The sequence below is a fragment of the Sinohyriopsis cumingii genome, chromosome 16, assembly GCF_028554795.1.
Source record: "Sinohyriopsis cumingii isolate HCF-2022 chromosome 16, ASM2855479v2, whole genome shotgun sequence".
NCBI lineage: Eukaryota > Metazoa > Mollusca > Bivalvia > Unionida > Unionidae > Sinohyriopsis > Sinohyriopsis cumingii.
The window spans coordinates 67,181,343-67,197,513 of NC_142976.1; the positions used below are offsets into that span (position 1 = coordinate 67,181,343).

The window sequence follows — 16,171 nt, forward strand, 5'->3', positions numbered from 1 at the left end:
TTATATTTTGTACAGACTGGATGGATGTTTTTAAAGTTTTAACTCATTATTTGTTATCTGGACCCTCCACTCTCATCTTTCTGTTTTCTTGAAGGAACTTTGAAGTGATCCCATGGAGGAGAATGTTTTTACACAAGAAAATCCAGTTTTTTGCTTTTAATGGATGGTGTAAATGGTATAAAACACACAACCATGGTTTTTACTCCAGAACATTTCTTGTTATGAAGTCTACTGGTACTTGAGATTTGCGATAGGGATGTAACTAGTACTTTATCAGTTTTAACATGTCCAACAAGTACTTCAGTATACTATTTCATACGGCCCCAATCTAAGCCAATGGGTCTCACTAAGAGTTTAGGCCTTCCACTCTAGAGACAGAAACATTTCTACACAACACACCATAAAAAGATTGGGGAAGTTTGGCTTTTGGTTTTTAGGTTAATGACGTGAGCAACCTTACTTTGCTCATTGTGTGGTGGATAATTATTGCAGAGAAGTCATGCTTTCTCCCTTCTCAATATTTTGGTTTATATAGATATGGAACCCTTAACTTTCACTCAAATGCATAAAAAGAATAATTCATGGGTTGGAGAAGGCATCAACCATGATATTGAAGTTGGACCATAAGTATAACATTAGACCAAATCATATCCCAGTTCAGGACATCTTCCACAGACAAGGCAGCATTCCTGGATAACACACTACCAAACCATTTGGTGATGGTTTTGGGCTAAAGACATGAACAACTTTAAATACAACTTCAACGTCAGTCACAGTTCATGGTAGATAATCACTGTACAAAATGTCCGACCTTATCTCTGTTCAACATTTTGTCCATCACGATGTGGAACTCTTAACAAATATTAACTTTGCACCTTTCTCCCAAAAACATTGAAAGTATAATTGTACAATGGAGAAAGCATCAGACATGACATTGTTTAGGCTCCATTTCCTACTAAATGCAGGGATGGACCAGTTTCAGTGCTAGATTACCAGTAGACCTGTGATCGTCAGTGGCATAACTTTTCTTAACGAGAAAGTTGTTCATATTTAGCCCCTGGGAAATGAAAGCTATTCTCAGTGCCTTCCAATTATAGATGAAACATATCTATGAAACATGGTACAGATAATATCAGAAAATTTACTTGTGATGCAGAACAATCAGCTGACCTTGTCCTCACTGTGGGGGAAATACCTTCATGGGTACTCACAATATCAGTTAATATTCAAGTCCATCACATCCTGTCTGGTTCAGAGTTCTGTCTTGCTTGTTATCAAGGGAAGAAAATGGCTTCATACAAAGTTGTCCCTCCAAGAACGTTCCATCAGGTCTGTATCCTTTGGGGCAATCCAACGCTTGACATTTATTTTACATTTTTCCACTACCCTTGAGGTACCGGCTGTACATATTCTTTAATCACCTGGGTGGTACCGCAATTGGAGTGTAATCCTTCCCTTCATCAGTTTTGATTGCAAAAACAATAATAAATTATGGGGACATGCTGCAGTACCTCTGATTGATGCCTTACTAAGATGAAACACCCTGGATCAAAGATCTGCTTGATATGGTGACAAATGTACCCAGACAAATCGTATCAATCTCAATTCTGCCCAAGCTGTCACGATCTCCACCAATCCCTCCATGTCCAAACAAACTCCTTCTTTCCTGGCTCTTTTAAGGAATGCCCTGATTGAAGAGGAATTTGGACCGTTAGTCTTGGAGAGGATTGAAATAGCCATGATCCTCCACTTTGAGGACATAAAGGGGGAAATTGTATGTTGTCAGTGATTGGAGTCAGATCTAAGAAGTCACACCACTCTCACTGATCATTCCCCAATGTGAACTTTTTTCTCATTCTCTTTATAGACAAGAAGTTAGCCCCTGTCACAATAAAGGGATACTATTCAATGATCTCAGATAAATTTGGACTTCATAGAAGAGATGATGTTTACTGCAGCAAGTTAATCTCTGATTTGCAATCCAATTCTGACAAATCTGAACTTACTCACTTGCGTTATTCTCAGTGGAATCTGTCATGGGGCTTGACACGCCAAGCTCATCAAAGTTTAAACCACGGTCTTCCTCTCTCACCACACACATTGAAGCAGCTGTCATACATGACTTGCAGTTTGTTAACACTAACATCAACATGCATATACGATACACATAGATCCAGACTACACATAGTTCTATTCTAATGGTTTATTTGTTTTAATGACACAACCTGGTTCCTTCCTAAGAACAGCTTGCTGTCACTAGTCAACAAACAATGACTATCCATTCCCTGGCCTTGATTGATCTTTCGAGAGTAGCAAAGATGCAGGACCCAGTATGTCTATCCTCAGCTGTTGCCTGAGATGCATGGACAGTAACAGCATCAACTGTGAAAGACTACTGCAGAAGGCAGGAATGCCATACATAACTCCACAAGCACAGTCTCCGTGGCTAAAGTGAGTTCTTAAGTGAGCATACTCTGAACTCTCACAAGATCAGGTGAAGATTTCAGCTCATGAAATACAAGTGACTTCTGTGAGCCTTGTCTTGAATGTAATGTTTAAATTCTGAACATAGTGCAGTTAGCTGACTGATATGCCAAGTCCACCTTCTCTAGTTTCATTTACATGAAATGGCCTTGCTAAGGAGAGAATGGAATCACATTGGGTAGTGGTAGCTGCACAGACAGTAATCACTCCCCATTCATGAAAGCACAACCTCTAGCCCAGATATAAATTTACCACTTTCATTTGATTTGCCTCTGAAACTTTTGATGGTCAGACAATACTCAGGTGCAGAATCTCACATGGATTTCCCACGCATGTGTATAAACAAATGGTCTTTTATTGTAGTAAATTACCATTAGGAAAGTTCACCCATTTAGTACTACAGTCATGCTCCTGCTGGGTGACACAGGAGACTGGATGCTCAGCATTGTCTCATTCTCTGACTTGTTCTCTTAATGTAATATGATCAGGTAATGTATTTGATGGAGAACGCACATTTTTTAGCAAATTATGTTTCTCTGATAATACTTACATGATCACATTACAAATGGTTCCTCCCTCCCTTCTCCTTAATATGAGCATCCTTTGAGGTCTTGCTTAAATGAAAAACTGGTTTAAATCAGCTATAATAGTGGCCAATTTGCAGGTTGATAGGGGAGTAAACCTGTAAGAGTTGCTTCCCTGTGTCTACATAACACACATGCACACAGGTCATTCTGAGAGGGCTGGATTCAGAGGTAGCAAAGAATGTTATTCTAATGTAATGCAATGAGGTTAGTCTTATTGAGGGAACATGATTTACTAAACTTTTGTTTTCTTAACATGCATTGGGTGAACCAAGCTCAGTATTTTGAATTAACAATGGCTAAAATTAAATCATGTTTGGGTCATTTGCTGTAATCATGAATAATAAAAGGTATTTTGAAACATTACCATTTAAAAGAAATTGAAAATCAAAGATGAAATGTTTTTGTACATGATGGTGGTAAAATTAGCTTGTCAAAAGGAGACAAAATGAGTGCAATTTTAATAATATGGTCATGTGTCTAAAATGATAATTTACATTGGTCCCAGTATAATGGTTTAGACAAGTTTCAATCTTTGCATGTACTAAAATGCATAGAGGAAGGATTTAGCCCACCTGGCCAAAGGACAACATTAGATAATTATAGAACAAAGTATAGGTTAGAAGTGTGCAGCTTCCTTTCATGGTGACTTTGATTTTCTCTAATCCAAACCCAAGATTGTATATTCAAGTTTGAATAGGAAAAATCTCACCAAAAAATTGTCAATAAGGAAAACAAATGACAGTTTGTGACATTGGTGAAACCTCGCAATCTCAATTGTATCTGAGTTTGTGAACATTCTAGAGGTCATATTTTTTTTATTATACATATTATGTAAGCTTATGTCATCAAAATCTTCAATCAGTTAATTATAAGTGAAATCCCAGCATATTGATGAGGTGATGTTGTATCTCATTGGATGACTTTGTGAACACTACAGAGGCCATCTTCTAATCTAATTTGATATGTAAGCGTATATTAATGAGATCTCACATGGGTTTGATATTTGAATGACAGCCACACATATCAGTGAAGCTATTTTGCATCTGATTGGCTGAGCCAGTGGACACTCCTAGATTTTGATTGGACATGGTATGTGAGTTATTGTGTGTCTGATCAGTTATGAGCAACATCAACTTATATTGTGTATGTGTTCTTCTATCAGATTGATTGTGATTGTGAACACTCAAGAGGCCACTTATTTTGAGCATATTTGGTGAGTAAAGCTTTATCAGGATCTTGGGTGGTCAATTCATTTATTTTTGACATTGATGCATAATGATGAGGTCATCTTGCATTTGATGGGTTGAGCTGGGGAACACTCTAGAACACTCTGTTTTCTGATTAGATCTTGATTAGATTTAGTAAGCTTATATCTTTAAGATCTCCTATGAGATATTAGATCGTATTGGCTGAGCTTGTGAACACTCTTGAAGCCACGTTTCTGATTGGATTTTGATCTGATTTGAAATGTAAACTTGATACATCAAGATTGCAGATGAGTTCAGTCTTGAACAATATCAACACACATTAAAGAGGATCCAGGCCAAGCAGTTAGCGAGAGTCAAATATAAATTAGGGTTGTAAAATTATACTTTGTACATGCTTACACTGATACTTAAACAATTTGTAAATTTTACAGTATTTGCACAATATGTTGTCTTTTTCATAAATGAAACTTCCGAGTAATTATACACATTACGTTGACTTACGGTCCATCATTCATTTTTTTCCAGGTTATGAGACAGCAAGATCTATGGCATTCCATGGGGCCTGGGTCATAATGGCTTGCCGCAATCTAAATTCTGCAGAATTGTGTAAAAAGGCAATCGTGACAGAACGTCCAGATTCACAAGTTGAAGTAATGCATTTGGATCTTTCATCCCTAGCCAGTGTTAAAGATTTTGCCGATAAATACAAAGAGAATAAATGGTAATACTTTGTTTGATATCCTGGTTTTCTAATTTTATAAAAGATCTTGGAATTTTAGGACTGTGTCCAAAGTGAATTTTGACAATGAAATATGGGGTTTGGCTACCTGGGACAATTCTGTCAACTTTGGATTCAGAGACAGTGTTCTGCAGTCTAAAGGTAGTTTTTTTTAAAGGGATGGTCATGTGATGGGGATAATATGGTAACAATACCAAGAAAAAAGAGGGGGTAGGATAAGATATTTTGAAACATGACCTCTAAAATGAAAGTTTCAAGATACTCTGTGCAGTAAAAAATAGCCTAAAGCTAGATCTTTTGTATGTTGATCAATTTTTCCTTAATCAAAATAATCAGTGAACATGACAAAACAGTTTGTACAATAAAGTGTCAAAAATTATATTCCTTCCCCCCGCCCCCCCCCAAAAAAAGATTTTTAGAAAAGCTGCTGTTCAATTCTATCCTAAATTCTTATAGACTGGTCTTAAATTGTTGAAACATAATTTTTACATTGATTGTTCAAGAGTTTTTCACAGACTGTATTAAGCACTCTTAACAGGTCAGTTGCTAGTAAAGAGTATACCTAGAGAACAGGTAGAACAAATTCCAGTATTGGATGAAAACAGTTACTTTATGATGCACATGCAAAAGCAATGTGTTGAACCTGAGACCAAAGATGATCTGACTCTGTGATTCCAGTTCTAATGCTTGTATTCTGTATGTTTTTACTGTGATTTTAGGCCTTTGCATATGTTGATTTTGAATGCAGCTGTGTTTGGTATGCAGCACACTTGGACAGAAGACCACCTGGAGATGACCTTTCAGGTGAACCACCTGTCCCATTTTTACCTGACCAAGCTATTATGGGATATTCTGATGAAAAGTGCACCAGCTCGAGTCATAGTTGTGTCCTCAGAGTCACACAGGTGAATAGAATGTGGTATTTGCGTGAATAAATATGTATGCATTTGTAAACAACATAAACCAGAGTTTCTGCAAGTCAGGCATGGGGTTGATTGCAGGTGCTCAATTACATTATGATTATGACTATCGGTTGTTGGGCACTAATGATTACAATTATGATAATTACACTTTGTTTGGAAACCGTTATTACAACATGAATACAGCGGGATGATTTGCTTTGCATTTGCTTGTTATTTTGTTTTGTTTTTGGCGGATATCATACATTGTATAACAGAAAAACAAACAGTTTTAACTCTATGTAAATGTTTACTGACAATTATTTACATACAGATTAACATTCTAAATGAGCACTACTTAGCAGTGTTTACATTCACATCAACAATTTTAGTTGTTATTACTGTTACAATGGGTAAACATTAAGCGTTCAAAGTTTGCATCTGTCAGATCACATCTGTCTGCTGTGAAGATTTTGCCTGCAACAGAGAACAGGAATTCAACTGAATCACTTGATGCAGGAATCTGTCGGTAGAAACATGCAAGCTTGGACAAAATAGGGGTGAGGTCCTGTTGTCATGGCTATTAAATAATAAAATTCAGACATTTAAAGGCAGTGGAAGACAATCGTGAATCCTGCCTTGCCTCCGTTAATGCCCATTGTCCAAATTCTTTAAGGTGTAGTCTTTGTGGACAGAAGACATAAGGTCATGTTCTTCAGAGACAGCTCTAGAGCAGGGAAAAAAGGGCTTAATTCAAATCTAGTAATCAAGACATTTTAAGTTCACACCCTCCCTCTGATTCATTATATAATTTAGCTATGGATGTGGGAATGCCTCCACCTCCACCCATTAAATTACATTGTATGATGGAGATGTTGCAAATGATCGGCAACAGTGATCTAGAATTGAGGGTGATCAATATGATTCATAATGCTTTATCAACAAAAATGTCAGCAAGTGATATGTTCAAGTGGCATGATAAAAATCTAGGCAACCCACTTGGTATAAGTCCAGCTCCCCACCTGGACATGATATAGCATGAAGCCAGGTGTATGGGAGTGTTTTTTTTAATTTTGTTATCCATTCCTGCCAGTGTCATTCTTATGGTGATTTATTTACTGCTCCAGCTATTGACTAACCCATCCAGCCATCTGTCCAACAAACTAACCATGGGTAATATATGTGCAGTCCCAACTGCAGACAGGATTATCCAGCTGTTCAGACACAGTAAATACAGTACAGATTTGGTTTTAAACATCATTCATTGGTACCATCATCAACAATGTCTTATGCTGACTTTGCTGTTGGGCCATCAACAGAACCGTCCAGCCACTCAGACACAGCCGATACAGCACAGGTTGAGTTTTCAAACATTGTTCATCAGTACCATCAGTAATGATGTCTTATGATGACTTTGCTGCCTGGACTGTCTAGCCAGCCATACAACTGACCTGGCAGCACCCATAATGCTGGTTGTGTGCACAAGTGCAGCAGCCTAACCAGTCAAACGAGCTGGCCATACCAACCTAGTCAGCCATATCAGACAATCATATTAACATATAAGTGGACTGAACTGTTCTAAGACCACCTTTCATAGCCATCCAGTGCAGAAGATTTTTGGCAGTACATGCCGATGTGATGGCAGTGCCTTTGCCATCTGGTCTGACATATCTCTGTACTTTCCCATTGAAGGAGGAGTACCCTATAGTCAATGACTGCTCAAACTTAACTGTCTTATGACCCTGCAAAGAACTGAACTCATTTTCAAAGCTGCAGTAGAAGAAATTTTTTGTATCCTACCCTCTACGGACTGACCCCAACCACTGGTTACAAAGTCAGTTCTTTGGCTAATAAAGATAAGTGTATATACTATCATATAAGCCAAATAATTTAGGAAACAATAAAGGCCTGGAAGAAGGGGGGTCGGCTTAACCATGGGCCAATGTCTAAACTTTACAGTTTTTAGGTCTTTTTGTTGACTGCTGTAATGGCTGTAAATCTTAGGACACAAAAAAAAAAATCCGTGTCCTAAGACAAAGGCGTGTAAAAAGAATTAATTTATGTTGACCCAATAGTTATTAAACTGTTATAGATTACTATGATTGATTTTGTTATTATTTTTCATGTGCATATTTTCTGATTTCTCCAACATGAAATTAAATAAAGGTAAATACAGACTTCATAATTCGCAGGCCGGTTGAGTTTACATGGGAGAGCAGGCACAATTATAATTTACAATGCTTACACAGTGCAAAGCGTGCATAGCGTCACTTAAATCCTTATTTATTCACAAATATATTAGATGCAGATTTCGCTTTATTGTTTCAACCAAATTGCATTCTTCCAGATAACATTTCAGCTAATCTTTAATAGCTGCTTCATTTACATTGAATCACGCGCTCACTAGTTACTCATTTTCAATGATATAAGTGATACTACAAATTGAGGTAATATTTTTAAAAAAGTATGCATGTTTAATTGTACAAGGCACATAACCAGCATAATTTACATTTTCATGAACAGTGGTAATAATAAAGGCTAAAATTCTCATCTAGATCAACTAAGATCATAACTTTCCACTCAATGGAAAGCTTAATGTTTTTGTGTCTCCTATGTTAAACAGTCAGTGAATTTGATTTCGTTTTATACAGGCAAATTAATCATTAAAAACCTGAAACTGGCTTGTGTTAAGAGGGAATTTTTACTGGCAACTATACCATTACATTGATGTGTAATTGCCTTTTATTCCATAATATTGGCACGTTTACTGTAGTTTTGTAAAACAAGGTGTAAGGCATACCTATGAACTTTTCAAAAGCCAATTAGGGAGTCTGAAAATAAAAAAATAGAGATTGGGACCTAAAATTGGGAGGTTTTTCATGGGTTTTTTAAAGCCTTGTTTTCACTAAATATTGACTGATCTTCCTGATCCAGTATGCATGAAATTTGCAAGACTTGCCGTTTCTCCCTGTGATGAGCCCTATTTTCCCCCAGGACATGCCCTATTTTCATATTCTGCTGAGCTGTGGTCATACTGCGCAATAGCTAAAGATTAGTCTTAAATAAACAAGCAAGAAAGCCAGCACGACTAATTAAAAGTTAATCTTTATCAATGCAACTATTATGTGAAAACAACTGGCCCTCCATCGTAATTCAAAGAAACCACATTCTACACTATTGTGTGTTATGCAAGCACCAGCAATTGATTGGCAAATAAAGGATTCCCAGTTTTGTTGAACTATAGGTACTTACCGTTAAGTAGGTAGCCTTATGGTACTGTACATGTGGCAACTATTTTTTGCTTGTATATCCAACCTTATTCCCTTATTGTCAACTCATAAAGCATTTAGTATTCTTTGCTATAAAACATGTACTCTGAATTAGTTTTTTGAGGACACATTTGCTGCATGGTATGTATTTAATTCCTTCTTTTAATTTAATGATGGTAATTAACATTGGTATATATGGTATACAAATGTCAGATGTTCACTCGTGAAAGTTTCTTTTGTGGGAAGTGTCGCAATAGTGTATGGAGTTACAGCATTTGTAGTGATCATTCTTGGGATTGAAAATTAATTGTGGTTGATTTTATTGTTGTGGTTTATTTTTTTGTTCTGGTTTAATTTTTTATTTTTGTATTGTTGTAGAGGTAAAAAAATATTAATTTACGTGATTAATGTTTAACCTTAAGATTCTATTCAGTGAATAAGTGAATTCTTTCTAGTAAAGTAATTATTTCGTAACAACAATTATTTACTGGTGATAAAACAGAACATTTAGGGCTTTTCTTGTTTAGAAGAAATGAAAATCGAAGATATAATGTAATAATCTGGACTTCTCTGCAAAAATCGGAAGATATTATGAAATCAGGAGGTAGACTTGGGGCGATCCCAAAAATCAGGAGGTTTTTTTTTCTCCTCCTGGCGTGAAAGTTTACAGGTATGGTGTAAGGTCGCTTACATCAAAGCAAACTTCAACTCAGCTTTTATGGTATTAGAATAATTTTCAGAGCATTATTTCTGAAACTTCATTATTGTATTTTGGAGATATCATTAAAGTTTAACGCAGTGGTGCCCATGATTTGACTCCAAGGGATGAACTTAATTCAGTGTGTAATGAAACCTACAATGTACATGCAGTTGCACCATTATGTAAATACGTTCAGTAGCCTAATTGCGAGCGTTGAATCGAAGCATATTTTTATTGTGTTGTCATACTGGGATTACATTTCAATGAGTCAGGTATTTACAATATCAAAGCAAAGTAAAAACGTAATTACTGGTGCACTGATATAAAATGTCCAATGCAATAATGCATAAACAAACAAGTCAAATGGGAGAGGTGGTGTTACAGCAAAAACGTGATTGCTAAATTCTTGTCATCGTTAAGTCAAATGATACACAAATTTAAATTAGGCAGAAACAGTAAGAAAGCAGAAAATTAAATAAATTACTTTTCAAACAAGTTTATACCTTTTTTTTTAATAATCATGCATAAGTTTGCCTAAATAAATGATTTAGACTTTACCTTGTGCATCTTGAGATGTCTAGGAGTTGTGGGTTGGGTTATACGAGGGTCATACACTTTTTAGTGTTTATACCTGTTCAGTTTGGGGGTGGGCTTATACACAAATGGGCTTATACAAGAGTATATACAGTACATCAGTACTTCAGTTTTACCTCAGTCTTGGAAGATTGCAGAAATAGCCAGTCATTTATCAGAAAAAAATCCACAGTTGTGGTCATAAGAGGACCTTTTATGCCAGACCAACTTCCAGCCACCTTTATTCTTTATTGGTACAGGTAGCACAACAACATCCGTCATACAGATCAGCCTGGTCTTGACAAAGATTTCACAGCCATAAGTATTTTGTCCCATCTGAATTACAATGTGGACAGACAAGTTTTCAAATGCCACCTGAAAACTTGTAGGGACTGTGGTTTCTGTTTCCTCTCTGTTGGATTGGCCTCTCTTTAGCAGATTACCAGTTGGCAGAGAGAGCAAAGAATGATCACACTTTGGATGCAGTCAGTTGAATCTCCCGAGTCATTAATGGGGCAGCCCATCATGCTATGACTAATGCCCTAACAGCCTCATCTAACCTAGATGTAATATGAAAGGATACTCTGTTGCACTCTGCATCACTCAAACCACACCATGTAGTGACTTTGCATTCCCTTCCTTTCAGATCCCCCTCATGTTTGGGGGATTATAGAGAAATCATAAAACAGGCAGCACAGGAGATGGGGTTAGCATCCGAGGTATGATGGAGATTATACACAGATGTGACTTCCTTTGTTGGTGTTCCCAGCATCATATAAACATTCAGGTATGACACATTCCAGGAAGGCTCACTGTTCTGGTCTGTTCTTTATGAAGGAGGGGACAGTTACTGCACACAGTATTCCCTCTATCCATCTTTCTTTCATCCAGTGTGCAACCTGTGGGGTTGACTTGCAAAGTGGAACAAAAAGCTGCCCACCTTCACCCCATTCACAAATCTAAAAGCGTGGGCTTGGTAACCACCTTTGATCTATCCCAACCCTGCTCGCTTACTCTGTTTCTGAAGTGGAATCTGTCCTCGGTCTTGACATAGTTCAACTAAGTTTGAAACTTTATCCATTGTGTGGCTGAAGCAACTATCGTGCTAGATGTGCTTCATGATTGCCTTGGCTTCGGCATCATGAGTAAGTTAGCTCCATGTTCTGTTCACAGAACAAAATTACCTACAGTTTCGTTCCATTGGTTCAGTTGTTTTAATGACAAGATGGATTTTGTTGTTAAGAACAGGCTTCCAATTACTGGCAGCCAGAAATAATTGTCCTGCCCTTTTTGTTGTTTGATCCTTTGAGAGAGGCAAGGTTACAGGACCCAGTATGTGCTCTCCAAATTTATCTGAAACACATGAAGTCCATGCAGTACAGATGCTAGAGGCTTTCCTCCCACTAAAACCAGAGAAACACGACTTAACCCCACCGACATTATCATCCTTGCTAGAGGGAGTCATCCATTATACATACTCTAATCTCACAATAACTGTTTTGTCTGATGGTGATTCTATCTCATGAAATGCAAGCTATTTCTACGATCCTTACCATTTAGTGTAATGTCTTAGTTAAGATTATAATGGAATCTGTCAGCTGGCATGCCCAGATCACTTATTCATCTTTCAGTTTGCTTGACATGGCCTCACAATACAAGGAGTTGAATCTAGTTGGTCCGTTCCACTCCTGACATAACTGCATCCTTAGGTAGTACCTGTTCATTTTGCTGGATTGATGCATGATAAGAAAACCTTTTTTTTGTAATTATTTTTTATTTATCAAGCTTGGGAGTCGGGTTAGTTCTTTGCACATATATATACACTTATATTCATTTTTGTCAACTATTATTAGGAGAGTGCTCAAGTTTAAAGTGACGATAGCAATATATGGTGCACCAACTAGTTGGGTAAGGGTAGATAATCTGTAAGAGTTACTTCCCTACAGAAACATTTTAAGTCTGCAGACGGGCTGGATTTGGAAGTAACAGAAGAAATTACATATGTTAATGTGATGGGATAAGTATTTCAGAGAAACAAAATTTGCTTTAAAATTTCCTTTATTCAAACTAACCAATGGGAAAGTTGTCTATTGCTTGTCCTATAATTTGAACAAAACAGCATGAACATGCAGTCAGGGTGGTCTAATTGGCCAGAGGGAAAACAAAAATACTGGAACTGGTTATCCTGGCTCAAGATTGTCTGATCAGCTAATTAGGTAGGCAAAAAGTAGAATAATAACTGCAGTTGGTGACATTATTGCAGTTACAAATGATTTTAAATTGAATGGTCTCAGATGTGCCATCATGTAATGCACTAGCAGATCTATATCTGTGGGGGAGTAATCAGTAGAACAAATAACATAGACATTGATCTGCAGTCACTTGATGAACTGGTAGATCAGGGTCTGTGTTGTTTGCAGATGTATTTGACTTACAGTTGAGTATATGCAGTAGGTGGAGCTTAGAGAATCATGAGATTAATAGCTTTTAAAGTTCTTGAGGAATTATCATTGATCCCTCTTTATTAATGGCATAAATAGTTGTAAGGTTAACACAAAAATTTAGTAGATACTAAAGATGGATTTAAAGATTTTTGCTTCCCAAGATGATACATGTACAAAAAAAGTTATTTATATGATTTTAAAGTACATTCCAGTGTAAGTTGTTGAGTACTGTGATAAATAGGATTTTTCCAGTAAAATATATTTGGAACTTGGGGAATTTTGAAGATTGAATAGTCACCCATAAGTGCATTGTAAAAATTTCATAGAACTCTGTGAGTAATAAGAGCATACCAAGAATGTTTTCTTAAAAACTTCCTTCTCTGGATGTGTATTTAAATGGAAGAGACCTTATTATACAATTCTGTAATGGTTATCACAATTAAATTTTTTAATTTTTGGGGTACTTTTTGTATTTCTAACCTTCACCAGCCTTTTTAGAGTGAATCCTTTGTACATGGCTAACCCTTGTCTATCCTTAGTTATGTTACAGAGTGACTATAACTTGTTAGGTGTGGGTGACAAACATGCAAGCAAGTACAGACACAATTACAGTGTTATATTTTATGATTATATAATATGCTTTTAAATCATGTTTTATATTAACTTTTTTGCTAAACTTTATGACATCCCAATGCCAAATGAGTTTGCATGATTTTATAATGACTGATATGGTGGTAAAATAGGTACTTATCAGCATTGAAAACCATGATTGTTTAATTTATGAATTTCTTAATTATTTGACACTGTTCTTTTTCATTTTAGAGGCACAGACTTGAGTATGGCAAATATAAGTGAAGAAAAGTTGTCACCAAATGCTGAAAACTACAGTGATCTCAAAGCTTACAATTTGTCCAAGTTGTGCAATGTACTTTTCTCCATGCATCTCAATAGACTTTTATCACCGTACAGAGTTACATCCCTTTCACTACATCCAGGAAACATTATGTACAGTGGACTGCAGAGAAATTGGTGGTTATACAGACTATTATTCTTTATAGCGCGACCTTTTACCAAATCAATGGTAAGTTTTATCATCTAAAAATGCCTAGCATTCTTTATATCTGTAACTGTAATGAATTTCCATCCTTACAAAAAAAATGTGTGGGCAACATTGTGGCTTTGATGTTTTGTTTATCCTTCTGCAGGCCACACCAATTCAGATTACTTGCATTGTATGTGTATTGACTTAAAACATTCAATCCTCATTGGTTCTCCAGTTGCACAGAAGGGACAAAATTTCCAAGAAGAGAAATGAGATGAGCTACCTAGCCCCAATACATCTTACTTATTCTGTGATACAAATAACAATGAACACAAAGGGGAGTTTTCGACTTGTCTGACCAACAGCAACTGGTGTATATTTTCAGTTGCTTGTAAACCCGAACATATAGTTCAGAAACTGAATAGTTTCATATAATTAGCTGCTAGAGATCTGGTAGTTGCTGTACTCCTCAGAAGTTACATGTTTTATATGGACTATACCCTCAGGATTTTGTGAACATTTTATATCAGTAAATAATGTACAATCTCAATATTAAAAGTTTACATGGTGTAGCTATTTCTTGAATTTCAAACCTGGCTATTCTGTGTGATTCTCATCCATTTTAATCAACCACTTGTGAGTGCATTTTGCCCTGGAAAAAGATTAAACATGGTCAACAGATTGGTAATTTAAATTTTACAAGGTTGCTTTTTTTCTAATTTTTTATGCAAAAAATAGTAATCATACCTTTTTTCTGGTATAAACATTTACTGAATCTTTTCAGTGCTTAAACCCTTGCTCTTTTGGCTCTGGCTTCAACAACACCCTCAGGATTTCGTGAACATTTTATATCAAAAAGTAATATACAATCCCTACATTATGTCAAGACCCAGGACAGATTCCACGTCAGGAACAGAGTTAGCGAGCAGGGTTGGGATAGATCAAAGGTGGTTACCACCTACTGCATATACTCAATTGTAATTTTGGGACTTTGTTTTCTCATCTGTGCAAGCATTGTAAGATGTCATTTTTTGAATGGTGCAGATGGCACTATGAATGGTGTTCAAATTTGACAGAGTTTATGAAACACATTTTCTATATCTGAGGCTGCATTGAACTGAAACTCTCGGATGATATTACCATGTGTCTGAGCCCCTATTGGCCAAGTATAAAGTGCTCACCATTATGGATCATTGCCTTCTCACACCTGTCAGCCTCAGGTTCAGCCAATGTGGGTATGTGAGAAAGCATGCCAGTAGCTTCTTGTGGCTTGGTGGTTCTTTCTGGGGTTTTCCTCCACCATTTATACTGGCCACCATGTATAGCCTATCTTGTGCTGAAAAATGGTTTTAACCCTACAACAGCAACAACCATGTTTCTAAAGTTTTTATTCTGGTATGCTTAATAATCTAAGGAAAATTAACTGTTTGTGACATATCAATTTTATTAATGTAAAATGTGTAGAAAATTTGGTTTTTACCAAAGTTTTGCTTTTCAGCACTTTTGTAAGACATTATTTCTTGATTTCATTTCTGCAATTGGTGACTTTCCCAATGCACAGTATGTCACTGTTGTTGCAAATGGACAAAATCTTGATGTATTGAAGATTCTGGGATGCTAATGAAAAAACATTATTAAGGGTCTGTCAATGAATTATTGATTTTCATGTTTTATTTTCTGTGCAAGGTGCAGAAACCTGGATGATATTTTAGGGTAGAGTGAACTATTGGTAAAATATTTTAGCCATCACTTTGTCTTCTTGGCATTTTATTTGACTGTACTTCATATACATTACTTATTTGTGACCTGAGCTCAAAGCTACTCTTATGTTTCCTGGTTAAACGACAAATATCTGCAGCATTCTAAGAATAAAAAAGGAACTGTCCCGTCTTTACTTAATAAATGAAGTGCAATCACATCACTGGAAAACTCCTCATTTTCTTCATGTAATGGTTTTTTGATGCAGTTCAGTCACTTTCATTAGTTTGGATTGGATTAACTACAAATAAAATGGATGGCAATATTTTCTTATAACAGTGATAATTACCTGGTTAATCTAACCATTACTTTATCAGATGTGTCATCAAGATGTATCTGATTTAGTTCATGATGGTGTTACCATTTTGAAAATACATGTTACAATAATTTTGTTATTAAGCTGAAACTTTTGTGGATTACTCTTTTTCTGCTTGGATTACACTTTTTCCTCGCCAAGGGTTGGCATGT

At 36.4% G+C, this 16,171-nt stretch overlaps 1 protein-coding gene across 1 annotated transcript in view; it reads left to right on the forward strand.

Annotated features, from left to right (window-relative positions):
• LOC149780709 (WW domain-containing oxidoreductase-like) overlaps positions 1 to 16,171 on the forward strand; it is a 30,186-nt gene that overhangs the window by 10,222 nt on the left and 3,793 nt on the right. Inside the window, exons 5-7 of the mRNA XM_089937755.1 lie at positions 4,805 to 5,000; positions 5,738 to 5,923; positions 13,726 to 13,984. Of these exons, the coding sequence (XP_089793881.1) occupies positions 4,805 to 5,000; positions 5,738 to 5,923; positions 13,726 to 13,984 (641 nt within the window). The remainder of the gene's footprint in view (positions 1 to 4,804; positions 5,001 to 5,737; positions 5,924 to 13,725; positions 13,985 to 16,171) is intronic.